Source organism: Corvus moneduloides, chromosome Z (assembly GCF_009650955.1).
Source record: "Corvus moneduloides isolate bCorMon1 chromosome Z, bCorMon1.pri, whole genome shotgun sequence".
NCBI lineage: Eukaryota > Metazoa > Chordata > Aves > Passeriformes > Corvidae > Corvus > Corvus moneduloides.
Window position 1 is genome coordinate 11,184,211 of NC_045511.1, and position 25,946 is coordinate 11,210,156.

The 25,946-nt window shown below is 41.3% G+C and overlaps 1 protein-coding gene across 1 annotated transcript; it reads left to right on the forward strand.

The window, feature by feature from the left end:
• Window positions 1-571: 571 nt before the first annotated feature.
• C6 (complement C6) lies at window positions 572-24,573 on the forward strand. The gene is made up of 18 exons (XM_032097146.1): window positions 572-845; window positions 2,386-2,543; window positions 3,395-3,551; window positions 5,811-5,955; window positions 6,571-6,712; window positions 7,554-7,692; window positions 9,677-9,877; window positions 11,605-11,845; window positions 12,520-12,642; window positions 13,588-13,754; window positions 14,683-14,908; window positions 16,102-16,273; window positions 17,273-17,384; window positions 17,838-17,970; window positions 18,960-19,151; window positions 19,695-19,785; window positions 21,221-21,462; window positions 23,363-24,573. Exons 2-18 carry the CDS (start codon window positions 2,386-2,388, stop codon window positions 23,542-23,544), a joined length of 2,823 nt encoding a protein of 940 aa, XP_031953037.1. The 5' UTR covers window positions 572-845; the 3' UTR covers window positions 23,545-24,573.
• The last annotated feature ends 1,373 nt before the right edge of the window (window positions 24,574-25,946 follow it).

The following is a 25,946-nucleotide window of genomic DNA, read 5'->3' on the forward strand; positions in this document are numbered from 1 at the left end:
GAGTCAAGGGGATTCAGTGCAGCATTGCTCTCTGGATGGAATGCATGCTGGGTATTTGGGATGTTAGGGGTTCCATTCCATAATTTGATTATTTTTTTAGGGCACATTATTTCCTTGTTTTGTGCTTGCTATTGCTGTTTCTGTTCTGTATGAGTGTATTCTCACATCTTCTATTTTAATCCCTGCCTTGGCACATCAGTCATGAGGTGGTGCCCATGCTGAAGGACAGAGGCTTTCAGCAGTCCTTGTTTGCTGGCAGCACTTCCCCAGGGTCAGTGGACAGCTCTTGCCACCGAGGGCAAAAGGCAAAGGGCTGTAAATAACCTCAAATGTATTTGTACTTCTGTTTTCTCAGGGAGCTCCCCCATTTGTGGAGATGGTACAGCAGCAGACAGATATTTTGCCTTAGCCTGGACTCTGTCCCGTTTCCTTGTGAAAGCAGTAATGAATTACAACCATGAGCCTTCTTCCAAATTCTCGCTCTTGCTGTCAGGCTGAGAGCAGAGAGGTTGTGCAGCTCTCTTGGGCAGCACAAAGAGATCTGTAGTGCATTGAGCCACTATAGCCTAGTGCAAATACACTTTGATTCCTCTTGGCTCATCCTGGGCAGCTGCATTTGTACAAAGAGGTGGTTCTCCACACTTCTGTAGAACACATCTCCCTGGGGGTGCAGGTGCAGAGGCCGTTTTGTTCTGAGCACTCCTGCCACCAGATCAATCTGCCTTCATTAAAAGATAACCAAATCAAACAAAGCCTCTGGCCTTTCACTTGAAAGACTGCAGCAAACCACACCAGGGTCGCACCAGTCTGCAACGTAGACTGACTTTTCCGGTAACAGTCTTACAGTAAGTTAAAAAGGAAGATTTTTTTTTTTGGTTGGTTTCAATGCACACAGGTTACAAGACCTATGGAGAAGTGTTCTGTGGAGTTTGTTTTGTTCTATTTCTTTAAAATGTTGAATTACTCTCTCATGTGCTAATATTTGTATGGCTTCTGATGCACTGTTTGGTTGGTGTTTTGCTCACTGATGAGAATAAAGAGTGTTTTTGTATGTGCAGCACAGTGAAGGAATGAAGCAAGTAATTGTTCTGTAGGGCTTCATGTTTTTTCTAAGCCAGCATTGTTGGTGCAAGAAGCCAGGAACTCTTAAGGAAAAAGATGTAATATCTGTTCTCTTCTTGGTCCACTGGCAAGACTGCTACTTCCTCTGTCTTACCATATTTTTTATTTGATTATACTTAAATCTCTCTGAAAGACTTGTTCATTGACGGGCTTTCCATGTAAAAAGTGCTGCAAGTTCTCACTGCACAGCAGTGTGAAGACTTACAGTCTTTCCTTGCTAGGGGAGGGGGTAATGTTTTGATTTGATGCAATTCCCTTTTTTTCAGCAAAGTATACAAATCAAAATAGCACATGTGGCTAAAAACCTAAACGAGAAAAGAATTGCACAATTAATTTCAAACTTTTTGAAATTAAGTATTTCAGGGTATTGTTTTGAAATAAATGCTTTGGGTTTTAAACTTCATATTTGGGTTTGGGTTTTATTTGGGTTTTTTTTTGAGGTAAACCCAATTTATAATGCTCTACTGTAACAGCCTGTCAAATTTAGTGTTGATTCAACCTCATGATAATGTTTGCATTTTACAATTAATACATATTTTTCTGGAAGATGTTTGGGTGTTTTTTTTAGTTTACCAAGTATTATTACTTCCTAAAGACTGCCTATAACCTTCTGTCTCAGCAAATAAAGTTTGATTGACCACTGGAGTGAGAAATAGGCTAGATGTTCTGTTTCTACTGCTGGTGGAAAATTCAGAGTAGCTTTGAATAGTGATAGTTTGCAGTTTCAACAAGCCAATCAAAACTTTGACAAGGGAGAATTCGCTGCAGTAAAATGCTTATGCAAAGGGGATTTATAGGCATGTGAAAATGAATTGGTTACAGGCTAATAGATGGAGTTGCTTAGTCTTAAGGTCTTGTTTGTTGTTTTACATACTGTATAGGAATAACTCACGTTATTGTATTTCTAGAAAATACTTTTGAGAATACTTCTAAGCAATGAAGAACAGTAGCAGATCTTTATTAGTCACATTCGAAATAATTTATAAGCAGCTTCTGAAACAGAAATAATGCACAGCTGTGGTTAGTACTCCTGATAAATAAGTGGCCATAAAACCCATTGTGACTTCTGGTCCTTAAAGTATTGACTGAATTACTGCTGTATCTATCATGCATGATTGCCCCTTTCTAGGTGCCCTGCTTAGCACCTTTGTATTTTGAAGCAGATTCACAGACTCTGCATATTAGAAGAGACATCTCTGTAAGAACTCTGGCATAACTAAGTGGTAGTTTCTTGAGCTTTTGTTCCTCGTCTCTGTGATGTAGATGGACACCTTCATCATGGGCGTGACTGTACCAATGCACCTGGTCCTGCTGAGCCTGGTGATTGGGACCAGCCAGGGGTGCTACTGTGAGCATTACCCATGGGGGTCATGGTCTGCCTGCTCACAGACTTGCAATTTCGGCACACAGACCAGGCACAGGTAGGACCAAGCCATCTCATTACTTCTGTGTTTCTTTTCTGTGAAAGTAACACTTCTGGAGAGGGGGGCATGTGTCCAAAGCTCCACCTTCCGTAATATATTGAGAAAAATTATCATGCTCAAGTGTTCATCAGATAAATAGATCATCTTTTAAGTGCAAGACTATAAAATTACAAAATTTTGTATATACAACATATATATTCTATATACAATACAATAGCCCTCTGTGAGGCAGGGAGGGAAGGGGAGGGTTGGAATTAAATGATCTTTAAGATACCTTCCAACTCAGACCATTCTAGTCCTATGATCCAGTGCCGCCAAAGAAACCAATGTCTGCTGATAGATGTAGTGAGGAGGACAGCCAGGTCCTACAGTGTCCTTGCTGGCAGCACGCACTGAGCATTCAGCCCCTGTGGACACACGCAGCTGGTGTTCAGTGTCCCCCCCTGGGAGCCCTGCACTGGGCACAGTGCTGTGGGAGGGGGGAGCTCCGAATTTCCTCCCTGCACCATTAGCTTTATGGCAGCAGTTGAACTCAAATAAAGATTCAGCAGCATCAAATTTGATGCAGCTCTGTGGTATAATCTAAACTTGTGAGAAATCCCCTCTTTTCTTCCTGACTCGGCCTGTAACTATCCTCTGGGACATCTGAAGTGACATGAATCAAAAAGAATTGCTCTTTAAACTTAAGGCGTATTTGGATTTTTCTTGTAATCAGTGTTCTGCTATTTTGTATTATCTCTCAGGGTTTCTTAGTTGGGTTCAAATCATTTTGTCAGGCTTCACCCACAGGTAGAGAACACCTACGATCTGTCTATTCTTTCCTAGCATAATTTTTTACATTTTTTCAGGCAAATAAGAATGGATGAATATTATAGCCAAAACTTCTGTGATCAGCTGTGCACAAAGCAAGAATCTCGAGCATGTAACCAGCAAACATGTCCTATCAACTGTCAGCTTGGAGACTTTGGCCCTTGGTCAGAATGTGACCCATGTGTTAAAAAACAAGTAGGTAGAAAATATATTATATGGGTTAAATGCAAGAAATTATGCTAAAGAGATCTCCTTGTTTCAACTTTACGGCAATTGATCTGGAAAATGACAGTTTAAGTTAACAAGGGAAATTGGTTATGAATTATACAGTAGGAGCTGGAGAGAACAAGTTAAAATAAGCAAACCAGAAAGGGATGATTTAGTAGAGTAAATCAATTTATGACATTGCTTGTGATGTTTATGATAAACTTGCTTCAAAGTTTCCACTGCCATAATTAAAGGTGAGTTTTTCACATAAAGAATAAACTAAACTGTAAAATGTACATGTCTGCTTAAGCAGGAGAAAGTCACAGAATCTTAGCTTATCCATAGCATTCTGTATGTTCTAAAGACAAGAAAAATAGGATCAAATAATCTCTTGAAAAGAGTCAACAAATCCTAAGTGCCAGTGGCTAGAAATTCTCAGGCTGTGTCTCGCACTGATAGGATCAGTTTGACATTGCTGTTAAGAAGTACAGAGCACCATTCCCTGAACCTTCACAGAATGCACAAAAAAACCCCTGACAGGTAGATGTGCTACTATCTGTGGGAAAAACCCCAGGATGGTGTTTCTTCCTCCTGGGCTTTTCTTTGTTGACAATGGTAGACTTAGAGGTGAGACAGCAGAGAGGGAAGAAATGAAAAGTCAGATTCAAGTAAATTTGACCTAAATAAACCAAGCCCTGAAAAATATAAGGTAGTAGAGGATAGAGGGGAGTGGACTGCTGATTGCTTGGGGTAGTTGTATGGCTGGTGGGTCTGAGCTTTGACACTGACCATGAGAGCAGCTCTGAGGTTCTGTGCAGACACAGCCTACATCCCTCTGTGTGTACCCCTTGGCTTCAGAAATTCATGCCTGAAAAACAATCCTGAAAAACCTGTCAGACATCATAAGTATAGCTTTACATTTACATATAACTTTCTGATGCCCAAACAGGATGAGAAAGACATGAAAAAGCTGTTCTAGATGTGGAAGTGAACCAGGCTGTGGGGTTGCAACTATGGACAGTGTGAGAGCAGAGCAAGGAGAATCAGTGAGAGACTGGGAGGCAGAAACTTCAAGAGCTGAAAGGGAATGTTCCTCTCGACTGATTTCAATACCTTCTTATATGTCTGAGTTTCTTACCTTACATCCATATATAAAATTGTTCATTTTTACTAATTTTAAATATTGATTTAACATATATGCTTCTTCAAGCAAAAAGGTACTTTTGTGGACTGTGGTCCATTTTCCCCTCCAAACTATAAAGATCATTGCCTGTGACCTTTATAAATAAGAACAACCTACAGAATGGAGGACCTGACTCACAATGTAAGAGTGAAGATCAGTGTAAGCAAGTTCCCTGAGGGGGAGGGATAAACAAGTGGAAGCTCTCACAAATAATACAGCGAGTTTTAAGGAACTGAAATAGAGTGTAAAGAATGGTTCTCATTAGCTTGAAAACTTTCTGGTGTTGCTCTTTGCACTCTCCCTTCAGAGTCACTTGGTTACTGATTTTTACTAGAATCTTCCTGCATTATTTGTCTCCAGGGTCTGTCTACAGGGAGGGAAGTCTGCAGGCAACCATACTTTTCCAGTGGGAAAAATTCTTAGAGGAGAAACTAACTGTTCAGTCACATGTGGACAGGTCTCACCAGAAGTCCTGTGGAGTGGAAAACATATCTGAAGTGCTTTATCTACAACCCTTCAACTTTACTGTTCTGTGTGGAGGGCACTGTCTTGGGGAAGAAAAACTCACTGAGCTCCCAGAAACTTTCAGGAAAAGCATTTTTGTCCCCTCAAGTCATCCAGTTCTCCTCAGACAAGAGGTCCCACATGTGGGAGGCAAGCTGGATGGGTTGTCACTGTCAGGGTATTTCTATTTCAATAGAGATGGCAAAGAACGGGAAAAATCTCTGTAAGCCTGTTGTCACACCATTTCCTACTCTACATTTAAAACTGGAGATAAAGGGACTGAATTTCTGATTCCTTCAGTGATGTAGACCAGGTTGTCTCAGTTTAATCATGCATGCTCCATCAGGACTAATGAAACTCTTGGATATCAGTTCCCTGCCTGCCTCACCTGGGATGATGGCATGGTAGAATGCAAGGACAAGAATGACTGATTATTTCCTTCAGGACTGGTTTCAATAAAGCTTCAGCAGCGCTGAGGTGTGTGGCTCTGCCTGGGGTGGCACTTAACTACAAACACAGCTCACAAAAACAACCCAGGGTTTATTTCTTCTGCCTTTCAGTTCCGTACCCGGACACTCCTGCGACCATCCCAGTTTGGGGGTCAGGCCTGCACCGAGCCGCTGGTGGAGTCCCGTCCATGTTTCCCAGCTAAGCTCTGCAACATAGTGGAAGTTGACTGCAAGAATAAATTTCGGTGTGAGAGTGGTAATGATGATCCTCATTGTGTTACAACAGTATTACCAGTTAGTTAAAAGATTAGATACTGAGACAAAAGAGATCCATACATTCCATGCATAAATTCCAGGGGAAAGGGACCAGGGAGAAAAGTCTATGTGAGGATTTTATGTATATTACTAGCAGCTTATGTCTCCAGTTTCTTCTATAAGTAATTAAAATACAGTCTCTAGCCTGGGATGTCACTATGATAATGGTAGCTGGATGGTAGCGCTGTTCCAATAGCATTTCTTTGCACAAATTTTTAATTTACAAACATATCCATACAGCTTGTCTGAACATAAATTCTCACTGTTTTTATTAGGCTTGGGCCTATTTCTTGTTTGCTTCAATTTAAATATACCTGATTAGACTACCTAATTTTATCCACATATCCTTTTGCCAAACTAAAATTAAGCCTTTGCAACTTTGAAATGAGGCAAAACTCGCAGAATTGAAACAGTCATTTCTTAATTGGGATAATCCCGGTTTTACACTAACTCAGCCTCAACATCTATGGCAAGCTTTGCAAGTGAAAAAGACAAGACTGCCCTTTTCTGCATTCAGACATGATGAACCTTTGTGGCTGCTGTTTCTCTGGTGCAGGTCGCTGTATTTCAAAAACATTGGAATGTAATGGAGAAAATGACTGTGGGGACAACTCTGATGAAAGAAACTGTGGAAGGAAAAAGACTGTGTGTAACCGAAAGTATGAGAGCATCCCAGGTGTGCAATTAATAGGCAGTGGGTAAGCCAACTTCGCTAATTTTTTCCTAAGCTTTAGTTGTTACCTCACTAATTTACATAAACAAAATAATTCTCAGTTAGCATGTGAGAGCATTCATTAAAACATATAATCTCTCAAAACTGGTGAGAAATTATAAAAATACAATAAACCTATCAGGCTAGAACTTGCCTACTGCATCTTCCAGTCTTGCTCTGCACTGCTGGTAGACCAGATGTGTCAAGGAACACTGTCTCTGAGTGATTTTTCCTGTCTCACAGCAACCAGAGCATCAGGTACGGGCAACTTCCAGCTCATGGAATTACTTGCCTATACATTGTGCCAAGTGCTTCAGAAATTTTGAGGATGTTCCTCTACAGATGTCATTTGTCTGTGTGACACTTCACAGGGTACCAACTACTTCCAGACTATTAATTAAAGCAATATAAAGCCTAAACATGGGATGCCTGTCCCAAGCAGGCTTGTATTTTTAAATTGAATTTTGATCTCAGTGTTGTCCAGTAACATCACTTATGGTAGAAATGGACAACCACTAGCTCATTTTCCTAGAACAATTTTTAGGTTCTCTGCTTAAGACTGCCTTATGCTGACATTGGGGTTATCAGTAAGATTAGGCACTGCTGGAAAGTAGGAAACTGGATTGATGCTACTGCATTTTTCAGGTGAATTCAGTGTGAATGAGAAGTAGTTGTAGGGTAATTTCTTTCAAAGTAGTAACATCACCCAGATGCTCATGCTCTCAGTCAAATCTACAATACCTCAGTGCAGCCATATATCATTACATGTTTCAAGTCCATATATCTTTCTGGAGTTGTTTAATCCCTGGAAATAATTTTTTTGTTAGATTTCACATTCTGGCAGGAGAGAGCCGAGGGGAAGTTCTTGGTAACTCATTCAATGGAGGACAATGTACAACAGTGAAGCACAACGAGACAAGGAAATTGTATCGTGTCCCTGCGAATCTGGAGGCTGTCAGCTTTCAGGTACTCTCAAGCAGCAGCTCCCAGCTGTAAAACCCTTGCTAAAATTACAATCCAAGTTAAGCACTCAAGTGTTAGGCAGTACCATATTTTTTAGAACAAGATTTGTCAACCTGGTGAGGCTTGAACATGCTTCAGTTGATGTGTGGAAAGCGGATAAGTTTTCTGGCTCCACTCATGCCTTTAAGATCTGTGTTAACTGAATGCATCATATATCAAAGTCAATATGATTGCTTTGAATTTCTCCTGCTTCCTTGTGGCTGTGGCCTTATGTTGTTCTGACTTTGTACCAAGGGCGTTCTCCTAGGCAGACATCACCTAGGCAGAGGCTTGTTCAACTCCAAATCTTATTCCAGCATCACTTCTGTATCCTTGAAGTACCAATGGCTGCAGCTACTGACTCCAGCTCCCTTCCTGTCACCTGCAGCCTCGGAACACAGTTCCTCCCTGAGCCATTTCAACCCCTCAGTCCTGCCTGTTTCCTGTCCAGCCCCTCCACAGTGCAGCAAGGAAAGGAGGCAGGCACTGAGCCTGGGAAGCAGGAGGAAAAAAAATACACAGACTGGAGAGGAGGCTTACAGGACAGGCCAAGGAATGGCCAAAATGAACAGGGAGTATATCTTACAGAAAATCTAGGAACCACTAATACCTTTTTGTATGACACTAGCATTTAGAAAATGCTTTGAATACTGCGGCTGGGGGACAACATCTGGTGGTGTACATATGCGCCAGTAGATGTTTGGTGTTTGAAGCCAGTAGATGCTGCATTGGGAAGGAAAGAATGCAGGATGTGAAGAAAACTCAATTAATGGATGAAAACTGAACTGCTGATTTTTGCCACACATGTTGTGAGGTTTTAGAATTACTTCAACAGAAGCAACTGAAAAAAGGACACCCTGCTACATTCCACAGAGACTGAAATTGAATTGGCCATGACATGTAGGATTTGTCAACAACAGTGAAAAATTACTGTGTGCAGAAATATTCAGAGGGGAAAACCAACACTTGGTTTGCCCAGGTCTCTTTATAGCCTATAAGGTTCATTTAATTACTGATGTCTATTTGCAGAACTGTTAAGGGTTTGTGAAACTCATCTTTAGGAGTGCGTCTTATCTTTTAACATTTAGAGTAGCTTCTCATATAGAAGGGTCACTGGATCAGGCCTTCTTGGAACTCCAGTGTATTTTCCCACAAAGCCATATGACTTGTAAAATGGAAGTGGAGTGGGGGAATGGACCACCTCATCTCCCAAAATCCTTAGCAGCCCTATTTAACAGACGAGTCTAGAGGAGGGGAAAAAAAATCTCAGTTTTCAAAAACCCACAGGGATTTTTCCAATTTTTGGGAAATAAGTAATTTCTGACCTGATGCTGAGGTTGTCTTGGTGCTTTGCTCAACACCACCACTGAGGTTTAGCAACTTGATCAGCAGGTTTGCTCACAATTCCTCTTTATCTGCCTTTAATCCATCATGTAGTGTAGGTGCTAACTGTCCAAGTATACTCTAAGACCCTCCTCTGGAAACCTGTTCATTCTTCCAGCTGGGAATTAAGAAAAAAGTTCTGGAAACATCAAACTCCGTCTTGTACAATACAGAAGCCATGGGGTTGGGAATTAGTCATAATGTGGACAGAACATACATGTCTGGAATTCTCTTAAAAGTATGTTGAAACTTGTTGAAAATTATTCCTGAGCTTTAGGGCACAGGGGTGCGAAGCTTTAGAAGAAAGTGTTACATGCTTTTTTGTCATTTTTGTATAAATGACTATTAGTAAGTCTGCTTCTTACCTTGTATTCATCTTGCCTATTACCCTTTCTCAGTCTCATCTTTTGTGTTAAGAACAGTTTTGTAGCTTATTTTACCATCTGAAATAACCAGGCATATTTTTTCCATTAAAAAAATCAAGAAATCAAGGATTTTTTGCTTAATAGTTTTCTGTTTCAGATTATTATTTGTGCAAATACATTTTGCTTTACTGAATTGCCAGGTAACAGATGAAGAGGATGATGTAACATCAGATTTCTACAAAGATTTAACTCCCCTGAGTGATAGTGCTTCTGACAGTAGATCATCCACTCATAGTAGTCGAGGTTCTTCTGGTATCCCATTTTTATTCTCAAAAAAGAAAAGGGTCCGAGTTACATCGTCTTCCTCCTTCAAGAAAGCTATTAAAGCCTCATATGAAAAGGTAATTGAATGTTGCCTTCAGTTTCTTTCTTTCGATTGATTTCTGTCTGCTCATTTTGGAACTGGGCTACCAAAGGCTACTTTCCTTATCAAGACATTGGACCACTAGAATTAGGGATTAAAAAAATCCTCTTCTGATACTACAAGATATTCCTGGTTGTAAAATACTTTTTGTAATGCAACATGATTTTCTGGGTTTAGTACAGAAACCATAGGCTTATTCCACTTTTTATTAAAAAGTGTAGATTTGACATTATCATACTGGCTAAGCCACTCCTTCCCCTATCCTATATATAGATTAAGAGGGCATAATACCTAACAGTAGCAGACAACTCTAAAATAAAGGAAGTGCACTCAGGAATGTCATACATATGCATTTACTGGGTATTAATCTGCATTATTTTTTTATCTGGTAACTAACTTACATACTGCAGTCTCACATCTGCCAAGGTGCACTTGGTTGTAAAGATATCTCAGGAATAACACATCCATAGAAAATTTTCTCAGAACTGAAAACATTTTTCCCATAAGATTCTGCATCTGTAATGCAAATGAATATTATAGGGTATAAAATACGTGTCTTTAAAGCTTAATGGCAGTAAATGACAGGCTATTGTTTGCACTTCTGCATGGGAAAGGCCACAGGACTGAATGAAGCTAAGGCCTGTTGAAACCCAAGAGTTCTAATGCGATTAGAGTGAAACTTCTGCGAAAATATTAGTCTTAAGATTTCCTGTGATGGAAGTTTGCTGCAGGCCTTGCTCACTTGTCCAAATGGTTAAGCAACTTGATTGCTTAAAGAGTCTATTGCTTCTAGTTTGAATGTAACTATCCTGAAGTTCCAACAGCTGGAAACCAGTTCACTTTCATGGCCACGTAGATACCTGTACACAGATCAAGCTGCTCTCTTGTACAATTGGCAAGTTTTTTTTCTGGAACAGTGGCTTCTTATTGGTTTAAACCCAGACCAGTGATAATTATGGAAATGTTAGTTTAAATTAAACGTCCACCAGAAAGGTTCTTTTGCATACATTGGTTTTCAGCCTTGTTGTCATGGAAGTTGGTGATGTACGGGCACAGGTTGCCCCGACAAGCTGTGGATGCCCCATCCCTGGCAGTGTTCAAGGCCAGGTTGGATGGGGCTTTGAGCAACCTGGTCCAGTGGAAGTTGTTTCTGTCCACAGCACTGGGGTTGACACTAGACGTCTTTAAGGTCCCTTCCAACCCAAACCATTCCGTGATTCTGTGAAATCACCGAAACACGCCAATAACTTAGTCTGGTGTTGGCTAAAGATGATAGTTTAAAATCCTTTGTTAATGAATCCGCAGTAAGAGTTTTATCTTGGGTCTTCTTCGTGTTCTCTACTGTACCATACAGGAAGTCTCTATTTTTATCTCTAGCTCTATAAATTGTATTAGTGGGTGTTTGTAGATAGATGTGTACTTGTGTATGTTTGAGAGACCTACAAGTAAATGTGCAACATTTCCTTAAACAGTGAAAAAAGAAGTTTATATTGATCACTTAAAAGGAGGGAGGAATTTTCCTGGGCTTTGGGAGGTCACATTCAGATCTATATGTTAAAATATGTATATCTATCTATCTGTCTATCTATATCGATACACATTTATATGCACATATATATTTTTATATATCACATGCATATATTTTGCATATATGCATATAAATAAGCACATAAGGTATTAAGACTTCCCTTTTCTTATTTCTAGAATTCCAACTTTATCAGAGTCCATAAAGTAATTTCTGTTGCAAACTTCACAATGAAAGAGTCAGATCTGCAGCTTTCAGATGCCTTTCTAGAAGCACTTAACCACCTGCCCCTGGAGTACAACTATGCTTTATACAGCAGAATATTTGATGACTTTGGCACTCATTACTACACCTCTGGGAAGATGGGTGGTTCCTATGATATTCTTTACCAGTACAGCTCTGAGGAACTGCAGAACTCAGGTATGTAAAGAAAATATCATTTGTTTAACAGCTTTTCTTATCCCTGTTTTAAGGTCTTACACCACATCGTAAGTTCTCCAACAGCAAAAAAACTTTTGACATTCACATACTCGGTAATTACTCACATTGCTTGCATATAGAGCAAGAAGAAATTTTTGCTTTACACTGTCTTTGAAAAGTTCAGGAGACTCCTTATTTGGTAAATGTCACTGTGTTCAGGGAAACCACTTAAGACCTTCAGACCAAGACCAGGTTCCACCAGGAAAAGGTGTTTGAGCATCCTACAGCATGGGACTGAGGTCTGAGAGGTATAAGTGGTACTTTTTGGGATACAGTCAGTAAAACTGATGGTTTGCATTAGAAATTACTTTAAAATTTTCCCATGACTACTAGACTGTCAAAATAAAAAGACAATAGCACAAAAATGGAAATCTAAAGTTAAAAGCTGTGATCTTTAATGTGGCTGCTGTAACTTGCATGGGAATGGGAGGGTAACTAAAGCATGACTCAGCTCTTTGTACCTGGGGAAGCAGGTGCCTGCTGTAGTGAAGTCTCCAGAGGTGGGTGAGGAGCAGAGGAACCTGCTGGCTCACCTCAGTGTGGGAGCCTGGGGCATGGTGCCTGCCATGTGTCATGGTTATGGTGATGAAGATGCTGCTCTCTGGTATTTCTAGGCCTGTCAGTTGATGAATCAACAGAGTGTGTCCGAACAGAAACAACGAAGCGTGTGTTCTTCAGGAAGAAAAAGAAAGTCAGTACCAGATGCACCACAAACAGGATGACTGTGACACATGAAGGTGACCATGATGAGAATAGGGCTCATGTCCTGTTACTTACCCTGAGAGTTATCATTTGCCTCAGCTGCCCCAGGTGACCTCTCAGCTTTGTTGAACTACAGATGCGCTTCCACCACTGTCAGAGGAGCTGGTGTTTCACTGTCTGCCTCTGACACAAGCACTGGGGTCATTCTCATTTGCAAAAGAAATTATTATGTAGGGGTGCTATTCTTCTGCTCTGGAGCACCATCATTGGGGATCTAGTGGCACTGGCTCTCCAGTTGGTCACAGATCGGTCAAAAATTACCCCTGTCCCTGGGTCCAGGGCCAAGCATGCTGAACTGGAAAATGAGCACAGCTAGAAATTTGTGTCCATGACTGAGTCCCTGGTCTTCTTTAAGAGTTGCTCAGAGCTCACTGAGAGAGCAATAACACACTCCCTGACTTTCCCTTCCCACCTTCCTCATGCCAAGCAGACATTTAGGTACCAGGATGCCAGAAATATGTCTCAGACACTGCAGAAAGCTGGCACATTTTCCATGAGAATGGCAGGAGTCAGGCATCACTAAGAATAGGGATTTCATCACCTCTACCATGTTTTTGTCCCCAATAGTTGATTAATTTCTGTTACTTGGGTGTTTACAGCCAGAACTAAAGATCCTCCTGCCGTGTTGTGTGTTCTAGAGGAGGCTGCTGCATCCTCTGCATTTTCCACAACTGTCTTACACTCTGAATGTCCCATGGCTCAGGTCTCAAACACTTTCATTTGGAATATTATCACAGGCTGCTGTCATAGCAGGGATTGTTCTTCTGAGCTTTGACTTCATTTTTCCGAGGATAGTTTCAAAAAATTAATCTTAGTATATTCTTTAATATCCTCTTATACTTTTTCTTATAGTTCTGTTGGTATATCAACTGTCTTTGGAGGCCTTTGTCTGAAAATACTGTGATGAAATCATCTTTCAGGTTCCATTTTGGAGTCAGCTGAACGATCAGTCTCCCTGGTAAAAGGTGGCAGGTCAGAGTACGCAGCAGCTCTGGCCTGGGAGAAAAAGGGGGCTTTTCCAGGACACAGAGTCTTCACAGACTGGCTGGAATCAACAAAGGACAATCCTGTGGTGATTGACTTTGAGGTAAGAGAAGAACAAGAAAAACACTGAGACAGCAAAGGCTAACTGGTTAGCAGCTCTTCATAGATCTGTGCAGATATTTTTTCTTGTAAACAAGGATGATGCTGGGTGTGATATGAATGTACATAACTATGGGCATAACATAAACGTACAGAACTTTTATTAGGACAACTTCTTGTGCATTTTGGTTTATAAGGCACAGTGGTTTTGCATTGTCCATGGACAGTGGGAGTAAGAGCGAGGAATGTGAATGAATTGCTCCAGCACCAACAGGAGCTCAGGGGTAGCTGAGGGGTAGTTACCATACAGGAAAACAGTGCATGGTGCTGAGAACATTTTCTTCCCCTGGGATCATTCCCTTGTCAGGCCTGTGCTGCAAAGTATGTCACATAGCTAAACTGAAACAAAACAGTAACTCCCCCCATCTCCATCCTGCTCCTTTAATGCAGAGTGCTGGTGCTGCTGTGAGTGCACCGATCTGTCTCCCTCCCCAGCTGGTACAGCAGCTGCTCAGCAGCACTTGAGGCAAATAGCAAAACCTGCCTGAATGCAGCATCCACTGAGGTCTCTCCTGCTGCAGCTGCTGAACTCCTGAAGGCAGCATAGGGATGTCTGACATGGCAGGGACTGGATGTAAGCAAACCCTACATCACATAGTGATGTGATGTGTAACAGAGAGTGTCCTGAATTTCAGGACATAGTATCCCACTTCGTTGATTTTCCCCTGGCTCATAGAGTCCTATACTGGGGAAATAAAAGCAGCATGAACAGGATAATATAGGTGTATAGCACTGCCATGCACCTTTAAAGCATCCATAATTCCTGTGTGACACAGCTTCATAGGTAGGCTGTAGCACCTTAAAAATCCTCCGGCTCCCCCGTGAGGGCCCTGCTGTGTTTTGGTTCCTGCTGACTGTCAGCTCTCTGCCAGGTGTCGCCCATCGTGGACCTGGTGAGGAACGTGCCATGCGCTGTGACCAAGCGCCGCCACCTGAGGAGAGCGCTGAGGGACCACGTGGGCAGGTTTGACCCATGCCAGTGTGCCCCCTGCCCCAACAACGGCAGGCCTGTGCTATCCGGGACAGAGTGCCTCTGCCTGTGCCAGGCCGGCACCTATGGCACCAACTGCGAGACGCGGGCTCCGGGTTTCACAGCAGGTATTTGGGGTGATGGCCTAGTCGTGCAAATATGGTCCTTCTGGTATCTCTTTGTCAGGGGTTAATCTGCCACAACCTCCCCTTACTAAATCCACAGGACGTCTAACCACATGGTGATGTCCAAAAAGCATAAGAATAAATGTAGGGATTAAAAACAAAAAAATCAAACTGAATAGCCATGACTCAAAAGAAAGTGTAAGATATGGTAAAATATTCCTTAGCTACATAATTAAGATCATATAACATGAGCTATTCAGCAATAAGGAGGAATTCAGATCAAAGATAATTGATGCGAAAAATTAAGAAAGCCATTGCTTAGTTTCCCCTATAGGCTATTATGCTTAAGACTAAATGGCTAATGAAGATAAAAATTGTTGATTACAGTTTAGAAGGAAAACTCAGTTGTCATAAGGAGAGAGAACATAATCATCATTCTGGAGAACTTAAAAGAGCAATTTAATGCAAAACCTTTTTGAATTAAATTGGCACTAGTGCCATACTGAAGGGAAACAAAAGAGATGTTACACATGTCTATATTCCACGACCAAAAGGGAACATAAGGTAAAGTCACTTAGGCAGATACAGGTCTCATTATCTGACCCTGAGAGGGGAGTATTTTGAAAGAGATAAACAACTGAGGACAAAGATGGATACAGAAAGTCCATAGCATACACAAAAGAAAGGGTGTGTAATAAAAAAATTTTATGCATGTTTCATGGTGGTACAGATAAAACATGCCAGGGGTTAAGAGAAGGCAGTAGTAGTAATGTTTTAATTTAACTAGCATGGGATGTAGATTTGGGGTTTAGACATGGTGTTAGAACTCAGATTTATTTAAAAACTCATTAAATAATGACCTATCTAAGAAACTTGTCAGTACCATGAAAACTCACACATCTGTGTGTGCAATAAAAGTATAAAATATGCTGCTTCTGGGTTTTAATGTTACTTACAATCAAAACTGGAAAGGTAAATGTATTTTAGGGTTTTATGAAGCAGCTGGAATTTGGCTGGCCACCTTTTGGAAAACTTAATATTCTAGATGCAATCTACTCCCTTAACAGTAACAATTTTAAATCTTCTTAAAATGGCTATTTTGAATTTACCATTGTCCCTGTCATATGTGTCCTTAAAATAAATACTGTGTATGGTACTTGTCTGCCAAAAGACGGTGTTTCTTTTACTCCTTGCAGTTGCTGTCGATGGCCGATGGGGTTGCTGGTCTGAATGGAGTCCATGCGATGCTTCCTTCAAAACCAGAAGGACGCGGGAATGCAATAACCCCTCCCCAATGAACGGTGGGAAGCCGTGTGAAGGGCAGAGGGAAGAAGAGGAGGACTGCTATGTCTCTGTGTTCACAGACAGGTAAGAAGACCAAAAGATCTCCATAGTCATGGGATAGTTAAGGAGCCCTCCATAGTGGCTCTGTAACTATCAAGGAGAAGTAGCACACAGCTTTCCCCTCAGAATTAATTCAGTGGAGCAGAGAGAGGGAAAAGTCTCAAAATCTCTTAAATTTGCTTCACATTTGGATTTATTAATTGTTTATTCCTAGAAAATTGCTGATGAATTGCACACTAAAGTATGCCTGTAGATCTTGTATGCTGCTTTGCATGGCTTCTTTTCCAAAGACATGGAGAAATCTTTTGCTTCTCTTTGTTGGAGTTCACAGTTTCTGGTTTTTTTTCGTATCACATCCTCTTTTCTTAGAGGTTTAGATCTGAAAGTCTCACAGAGAGTTCAGATGAAGTTACCAAGTTTCTCATATTCCCACTTTAAGTATGCCTGATGTACCATTTTAGCATGGTTTCAACTTCAAATCCTAACTCCAAACTGACTCAGTTTTTTTCATCTTCAAGCCCAAGTCTTCATTTTTTTCCTCTGGGACCAGGAGCTGAAACAGGATTTTCACTATGCCTGCTATAGTGACTGCACAGGGGATTCCAGAGTGAATAGGAGAGGATTACAAGCAGTGGTTCCACAGTTCTTTGTTACTCAGGTAGACACCATGGGCTGTACAGTTCCATACTCACAGAGACCAGCCACCTATAACTACTGCCTGGTTGCAGCAGAATTACATGGATTATTTAGAGACTTCCTGCTATGTTGCTTTTTCTGCCTCTTTTTCTTGCTGTATAAAGATATTTAATTAATTATGTTGCTAGATGCATTTAGCACTTTTTACTGCTCTCACGTTCTCCCCCCTGTCAACCTGATGTTTTGTCCACCATCTTTTATTTAACAGAATGAAATTATGGAGGGAGGATGACAGGACACACTTGCAGCTCTCCTGACATTCTGCCATTGTTATTTGGTGACATGAATGCTTAAGATACATCCTTACAGCAAATTTTCGCTTTTCAGAGGTGCTCCTTGTATAAATGATGATGAAGCCAGGAGAGAAGAGAATGTCTTGATTGGTGAACCTGAGTCTGGATGTTCTAAGCCAGACCCACCAGAATATGGCTTTATCAGGGTGAGCATGAAAAATGATACAGAAGCAAAGTATAGCAGTTGCAGAGACTGGAAATTTTACAGCTTCTCTGCTGTATGTGTCTGATACTCAATCTAGCTACTGTGCTGGTGAGAGTGGTGCTGTCTTCAAGGAATGCTGTGGGACTCTAGCCCACCACACTACACCAGCAACTGAAGAAAAGTCAAGGTAAAATTCATTTTCAAGTGGTCCTTGAATCCTTGTTTTGTAGCCATGACATCAGTTACTGCTACTGGACAAACTTATTATATCGGTGAGTGGATGACTCATATTTCAGAGTAGGAAAAGCATGCATTTATTACATCTTATCAGGATTTTGCTATTGTTTCCTTTGACAATGCCCAATCTTGTTACCATAGATTCTTGCAGAGGATTTTGGTTTGGGTTTTTTAATTTCTTGTTTCGTTTTGTTTTGTTGTTGTTTTTTTTTTAAAGAACGAAAAGAACCAGTATGCTGTGGGGGAGGAAGTTGAAATTGCCTGTGTGAGTGGTCATAGCCTCATTGGCTATCAATACCTTCGGTGTCTGCCAGATCAAGTCTGGACACAGCAACACGTTGAGTGCCAACGTAAGCAAGAGGAAACAAACAAATTGCACAGCAACAAAATAGAAATGGAAGAAAAAGACACAAAAAAGATTTTAATACAGGTTTTTTAAAAAAGAATCTGTAAGATATCTGAAAAGATAACATTTTAAGAAGGCACTTAAGGTAGACATGGCAAAAACATCATGAGTCACTACATCACTCCTCTTTTAATTCAGAAGCATTGCTATTATGTGCTTTATAAGGATATTGTAATATCCAGTGCATAAGAAAATCCTCAGATGGATGCTGTGAGATCCTTCTCTTTTATAGTTTTAAATACTTTTAACAAAAGGACTCACCTTTTGTTTTCAGACTTACAGAGATATCTTTAAGTTGATACAGTTATGAAGAAGAAATCATTCTTACAGAAATTTGTCTACTATCCTTTATATTAAATGGATTATGTGTTTCTAACCACAAGCTCTCAGGCTGCCTTGAAAATCTCTACCATAAATCAATGCTTTGAAGGAATTATAGGTCAGTTAAGAACTAAGAATCAGAATTGGTCTGTTTGCTAACAAGAGAGATTTCAGTAGTTTTCTAAAACTTGGTGTGATTTAATTACTTAGTCTTCATTTTAACAAAAAAACCCCATGCCTGAATATACTTGTGGGCTTTCTATTGCCATTGACTTTGTTTAATTTACAAAAGAAAAATTAAAATATGCTGTTAAATGCTATTCTTACTATTTTTAAACAGCAAAATTAAATTACTTATATTGGTATACATTAGAAACATATTGTCATTATTTAGTTATTACTTGAAAAATATTTTAAAGACTATGACAATGCACTGAAAATTTCTAGACTTAATTGTGTTAAATTTTTATTGGTTTTGAATGTCAGACAAATGTTCAGTGTCATTGAGTGTCTATTTATATGGTTCTTCAGATAAAGCATTATGACTTTCTGTAAATATCCACACAGCATTAAACCAACAAGAATTATGCTTTTTTTTATTGTTTGTTACAGCCTCAGTATGCCTCAGGCCACCAATATCTGACAGTGTCGCAATTTCCCCATTTAAGCAACAGTACAACATTGGTGAAACAATGAAGCTGAGCTGCCAAGCTGGATTTATAGTCACTGGTCACACAAAATATACCTGTGGGAAAGACCTGTCCTGGATACCTCCTATTCGGAGGTCTATTACATGTGAAAAAGGTTAGTATGCCTGCAGATACTTTACTGTTTCCACATGGCTGGTATTAACAGTACTGTTTATTTCAGCTAGCTAGAACTAGGAGGCTGATGACTGGGTTTAAGACATATAGCAGCTGTTAATTAATTTTGGTTTTACTTTGTGCCTCCCATGGTGACAGAATTTCAGCTCTAAACTTCTGCATTAAGTTCAGAATTTTTGGATGCAGTGTACTGTAAACTTTAGTAATGAAGTTGAGACACTGCAACTGTTTGCTTAAAACCAAAACCAAACAAAACAAAACCCCAGCTGTATTAACAAGGCTTTATGAAAGCAAAGTAGGAAAATTCATTTTATTGAAACTTCAGCTTCTCTTGTTAAACAGGATTTTCCAGTGATTTTTGCAAAGACTGATAAAAATACTTGTTGCATGCCAACCAGTGAGCTTTTGAAGAGAGAAACTTAGAACAAATAAAAATAAAAACATTTTAGCTTTTATGGTAGGAGAGTAAGATATTTCTGTTCACTCTTTAATAGTTACAGTAGTTTTCACTCTGTTGTTTCAGATATGCAAACTAAAATTAGAGGTATTTGCAATCCAGGACAAAAGCAAGTTGGATCTCAGTGTGTTTGTATGTCTCCAGAAGAAGATTGTGGGTAAGTACTGTAATTAGAAGTCAAAGTTTCTCTAATGATAGACCAAGAGGCCATTGTGATACCAAACAGGAAGAGCAGGAAGACAACTGCAAATCAAGACTACTCTCTGTTCAGATATTAACTAGCTATTCCTCTGTATCCAAATGACATCTCTGTTTATAGCCTATGAAATAAATGAACAGTCATAGGATTACAGAATGAGTCAGGGTGGAATGGTCCCCAGTGGTCACCTGGTCCACCCTCCCTGCTCAAGCAGGGCCTCCCCAGAGCACACGGCACAGGATTGTGTTCAGATGATGCTTGGATATCTTCAGTGAGAGAGACTCCACAGCCTCTCTGAGCAACCTATTCCCCTCACAGTAATCCAGTTCTTCCTCATATTCATATTTCCTGCGCATCACTTATTGGCCACTGCCTCTTGTTCTATTGCTCAGCACCACTGAGCAGAGCCTGGTCCCTCCTCTCACCCCTCCCTGCAGATACTGACAGACATTGATGATGTCCCCTCTCAGTCACCTCTTCCTGAGACTGAACAGGCCCAGCTCCCACAGCTTTTTCTCATAATAGAGATACTCCAGTCCCTTGATCATCTTTGTTACCCTCCACTGGACCTGCTCCAGGAGTTCCATGTCTCTGTTGTGCTGAGGAGTCCAGCACTGGACTCAGCTCTCCATGGGTGCCTGACATGGAGATACGCAAGGTCACCTCCTGTAACCTGCCAACATTTACATTACCCAATTACATTAATGTAATGAGACACCACAGCACATCTTTCTAATCTACACTGCTCTCTGCTACTGGAGCCCCCAGCTCTTCCTTTTTTTCTCATCATTTCTCCAACGTCACTACCATGCACAAGGAGCATGCAAGGTTGGAACTATGATCTCTAAAGTTTCTTGCAATCCAAACCATTCCTTCAAATTCCAACCATTCTATGATTTTATGGTCCTCTTTTTGGGAAATGACTAAGCTCCACAAAATAATGCTGCTTGGAAATGCATGCACCTTCTAGGAATGAATTCACTCAGTAACCAGAGCAATACAGAAAAAAGGAAACTGCAAGCAGCATGACTGTTTTCGCCTGCCTTTGGTCCCATGATAACTGTGCGTCAGAGACAGACTTGCACACACAGCTGCAGGGATGCATTAACTCAGAAAAGCCACCCCAGGGGCTGTGGAAATTTCACATCCTCATGGAGATAACAGCATCTCCTTTTTCCTGTACAGGCACATGTCCTTTACCTCCCAGCTGTTGGACAGGACCAAAGCTTCCCCAGCTCATAGCGTTTGTTTAATCAGGTCCAGGTCCTGCTGGTCCTTAGATCCAGCCTGTCCATAGCTTTGCTGTGTTTCATGTGATGCTGATGGACTGTTTAAAAGCATGGACTTGTTCCACAGCCTGCTAAAATAATTTTTCTTTTCTTCCTTTGGGCAGCCACAACTCAGAAGACATCTGCGTGCTACATGCTGTTTCTGAACAGAATGTGACCAAGCCCAGCTGTCAGTACTCAGCTGAAATGTGCCTTGGAGTAAAGTCATTTCATTTCTTGCATGCTGGCCCTTGCCACGGTAATTCCAACCTAGACTGGGCTATTGAGAGGGCAAAACTCTCTGCGAATAGCTTGAAGAAAGTGCCCTGTGGCTATGACACCTGCTATGACTGGGAGGATTGTCAAGGTATGACTTCTGAATGGTGAGATTTAGCCATTCCTTTGGATCTAAAAGTAAAATCTGCTGACTCTTTCACTGCTACAAGAACAGGATTTACAGACATTGTGGTTCCTCTGGGCACGAGGAGTGTGAAAGTGTGGTCAGTCCTGTGTCCCTGCTACCTAGTGTTACACTTAGATAAATGCCTTTTCCCTTTACTCACAACCTGTGTAGTGTTGTTACTTCCAATTACAAAGGCACAAGAGGAACTTGGAGATAAAGGGAACTTTTCCAGGAGAATTAACATTTGAATCTTTAATCACAAAAATGTAGTTGGTAATATTTTCACCCATTCCTTGTGAGGCTACTAGCCCCTAATTTGTACTTCAGGATTTAATTTGGGCCACACCCTCTATGGCATATAATTAAATTGTGAAATTAAATCATGATACTACTTCAAAAGCAAGACTGGGGCCATCAGGCTTAATGGGATTTTAATGGTAAAATTTGCAAATACTCGTATGTGAAAACTGTGTTTATTAAGAGTTTTAATGAACTAGCTAAGCTGGTAAAATCCCTAAGAGGATTATTCTCTAAACACTCTCGTGCAACTTGGCTATTTACCGTGTAACCAGGTGATAAGAGCAGCAGGTTTTCCTGTAAATGTCTGCAGTGCTGACTGGCTCCAGGCACATCAAGTGCTTGCCAGGTAAAGGCTGAGTGACAGACACACTCACTCCATCCCTTGCTGCCAGAGACAAATCTGATTCTTATCGCACCTGGTCTACTTAACAATAAATAAAGCAACAGCAGCAATCCTAAGCCCCTGTTTTGAAGATGCAAGATTTCTGCAGCATAGAATTTGAAGTAGGTGGCTGTAAAATTACTGCATGAGATGTTGTTCCTTGTGGGCTCAAGCAGAAGGCATGACCAGGTGTGTCCATCAATGGACATGCTCTGGTGGAACCTCTAGGTACCTTATGCTCCTGGGAAAAAGGTGACAGTTTTCCAAAAATTACTTATTCCAGAGCCTCTAAGAAGCCTAGCTCTGCTTCCCCTATGCAAGTGTCTTCAAGCTGTGCCAGCACTTCAGTGTTTTTTCTCTCAAAAGCCTACAGGGGCTGTTCAGAAAAAAAAGAGAGAGAGGAGAAAAATACATTAAATAAGATTAGTTGTCAGTGTGGTGTTCAAGAGATTAGAACTGGACTCTTCACCATCTCCACAGAAGCCCACTTTTCATGAGTGTGCACAAACATTTAGGAAATGAAAGTTCTGTTTTTCCTGAGAGTGAGTAGTTGGTATCAACTCAGGGACAGAAGATACTGCAGAGAAGATACTGCAGTACCATGAAAGAAGCTAAATGGAGGAAAGCACACATTTTTCATGTTTTAGGAAACTGAAGGCAGAAACTCTGCCTAGGGAGTTTCTGGGAAAGAATATAAAGAGTCAGAACCTGATTAGATCAGAAATAGGTAATGAAATAACCAGCAGGACTGAGCTTTACCACAGGCCAGCAGTAGGTAGCTTAGCATTCATAAAGAAAGCTTTAATGAAATAGGAGCTGACACAATATGGACCTTAAGACTCCATTTCATAGCAAGATTGTGTTCAAGGATAATTGGGAATAGAAAGTCAACTTAATATATCTTTGTTTAGAAGAAAAGTCAGGGAAAGCCAGTGGATAAAAATAGTTAGATCAATTGTGCTTTTGTATGGGCCACTGCTGCAAAAACTGTTATTTAAAGCTGATTATGTCTCTATTCCTAATATCCAGCCATCTAGTGTATGCACTACAGGCTTTTTGTAACTGATATATTGCAAACGTCCAAGAGTGTTTTTCCCTGTTGTACTTTGAAATGTCATCAAAGTATAAAATTTGGTTTTAGTCATCACATTTGCTGCTAGATTTCCACACATTCATTCCCAGAGACACAGACCCAGTGCTCCTGCCTGATGCCTTACCAGTGCCCCAAAGAAGAGATCCGCCCTCACTGCATCCAAATGGAGACAACAGGGAGGAGGAAGACAGTCAGTCATTGCATGCTGGCAGCCATGAAGTGTGCTGGCATCAAACTGAAGGTGCTGGAGCAGGGGAGCTGCCTGCCATAACCCATTGCCTCTCTGCAGACACCATGATCATCGCATCGAACGCAGACTGAGCCACCCACAGAAAAACTTGGTTTATAATAAAAGGATAAATGGATCAAAACAAAAGGATGAGAAAAAAAAATACAGCTTGTTTAACAGCTTTCTGGGAGAAGGGTGGCAGTGGCTTTTTCTGTCTGAAAATGACCTGGGTTTGGGGGGTATACAGATGGGTTGTCTTGCTGGCAGCTCTGGAGATGTGCACAGGAAGGGAGGGGAACAATGGGAAGGGAGAAAAAGAAGCACTGCCTTTGGTGTCCCCTAAAGCTGGATGAGACTTTTCCTTTCCTCAGCAATTTGTTGCTTTGTCCTTGTGCTTGTGACTGCTCTGCACTCTTGTCTCACTGGCTGAGTTCACCTGCTGCATCATGCAGGCAGAGCAGGCACTTCAGCACCACTTCTGACATCAAACGGGAAACGGGTAGCAAGAGGCTACCTGCACTCATGGTACAAATGGAAGGAGCAATATAAAACACTGAAAACCACAATTATGCAATGATCGAACAAAGTCTTCAAAACGATGTGATTTTTAATTGGAGTGGCTGAACAGAGGAGGTGTTTGCTTTCTGTGTTTGTTTGCTGGGTTTGATCTTTAGGCACTGTCAGGGACTTTTATGATATCCCTCAAGGTGAATTAAGTAAGAAATTACATTTGTACGTAAATATAAAAGAAATGTTTAATGAACAATGCACTGGGCAGAGTCCTACTGCAATATGTGTTTCTTCTTGGAGGGGTTCGACTTGGAGTCTCCAGAAATACATCACAATCAGATTCCTTGTATACACCTCCACCAGCATCAAACCTGAGAGCAATTGCATGGGGCACCTCAGCTTAGCCATGGGTCCATGCCCCCAGCATTTCTTGGTCACAAATCATCATTTCTGAGCAGTTGCAACTAGAATTTTCCCTTCAGCACTCAGAATTTTACAAATCTGAGGAGTATAAACCTGCCTTTTAAGAAGGGGAAAACTGAAAGTACTTTTTTTTTTTTTTTAACCAACAGACATCAGAACAATGACAATCAGGAAAAAACCCCCATAGAATCATTGAAAAGAATTGTTGAATTTGCTGAGTTGGAAAGGACCCACACAAATCATCAAAGTCTAGCTCCTGGCCCTGAACAGGACACCCCAAGAATCACACCATGTTCCTGAGAGCATTGTCCAAATGCTTCTTGGACTCTGTCAGGCTGGAGCCGTGACCACTTCCTTCAGGACCCTGTTCCAGTGCCCAACCACCCTCTGGGTGAAAAACCTTCTTCTAATATCCAACCTAAACCTCCCCTGACTCAGCTTCAGGCCATTCCCTTGGGTCCTGTCACTGGTCACCACAGAGCAGAGATCAGTGCCTGCCCCTCTACTTTCTCCTCACAAGGAAGTTGTAACTGCAATGAGCTCTCTCCTCAGTCTCCTCCAGGCTGAACAGACCAAGTGACCTCAGACCTTGCACTGCTTCCCCTCCAGACCCTTCACCATCCTCGTGACCCTACTTTGGACACTCTCTAATAGCTTAATATCTTTTTTCCCTTTGGCACCCAAAGCTGCCCCAGCACTGGAGGTGAGGCTGCCCCAGTGCAGAGCAGAGGGGACAATCCCCTCCCTTGCCCGGCTGGCGATGCTGTGCCTGATGCCCCCCAGGACAGGGTTGGCCCTCCTGGCTGCCAGGGCACTGCTGCCTCATGTTCAACTTGCCATCAACCACGACCCACAAGTCCCTTTCCATGGCACTGCTTTCCAGCATCTCATTTCTCAGTCTGTCCATACATCCAGGATTGGCCTGTTCCAGGTGCAAAGTCCAGCATTTTTCCTTGAACTTCATAATGTTGATGATTGCCCAGCCCTCTCATCAAGTGTCTCTCTGCAGGTTCTCTCTGCCTTGGAGGGAGATAACAGCTCCTCCCAAATCAGTATTGTCTGCAGACGTAGTATGCTTTCCAGTCCTGCATCCAAAGTTATTTATGAAGATGCACAGGGCCCATGATGGAGCCCTGCAGAACTCCACACATGATGAGTTGCCAGTCTGATGTCACCCCATTCACTGCAACCCTTTATGTCTGAAACATCAGGCAGTTGCTCACCCATTGCATGATGCATGAGGAACGTCCATTACTGAACAACCTGCCCTATGTATAAATGTCACACCTTGCTGGAGGCTGGGCAAAGTCACCTGGGAGCTGGGAGTGGGCTGGATGTGAAATGGCCATCTTTCCCTACAAAGAAACATATTTGGGATGTTGTCAAGCTCCCTAGAACAGCAGCTAGTCTCAACTTGATGGAGATCAAGAAAAAGAAGAAATTAATCCTGCTGCTAAATACAATAAATGGATGCTTTCTTGCTTAAAATGTATAGTAAAATTTATTATAAA

Bases quoted from the DNA above. Each gene is read 5' to 3' on its own strand.
- C6 (XM_032097146.1), top strand. From the start codon at position 2,386: ATGGACACCTTCATCATGGGCGTGACTGTACCAATGCACCTGGTCCTG. The intron at 3,552-5,810 runs GTAGGTAGAAAA...TCTGCCTTTCAG, and splicing joins ACCCATGTGTTAAAAAACAA to TTCCGTACCCGGACACTCCT. The intron at 17,385-17,837 runs GTGAGCATGAAA...TTTTTTTTAAAG, and splicing joins CAGAATATGGCTTTATCAGG to AACGAAAAGAACCAGTATGC.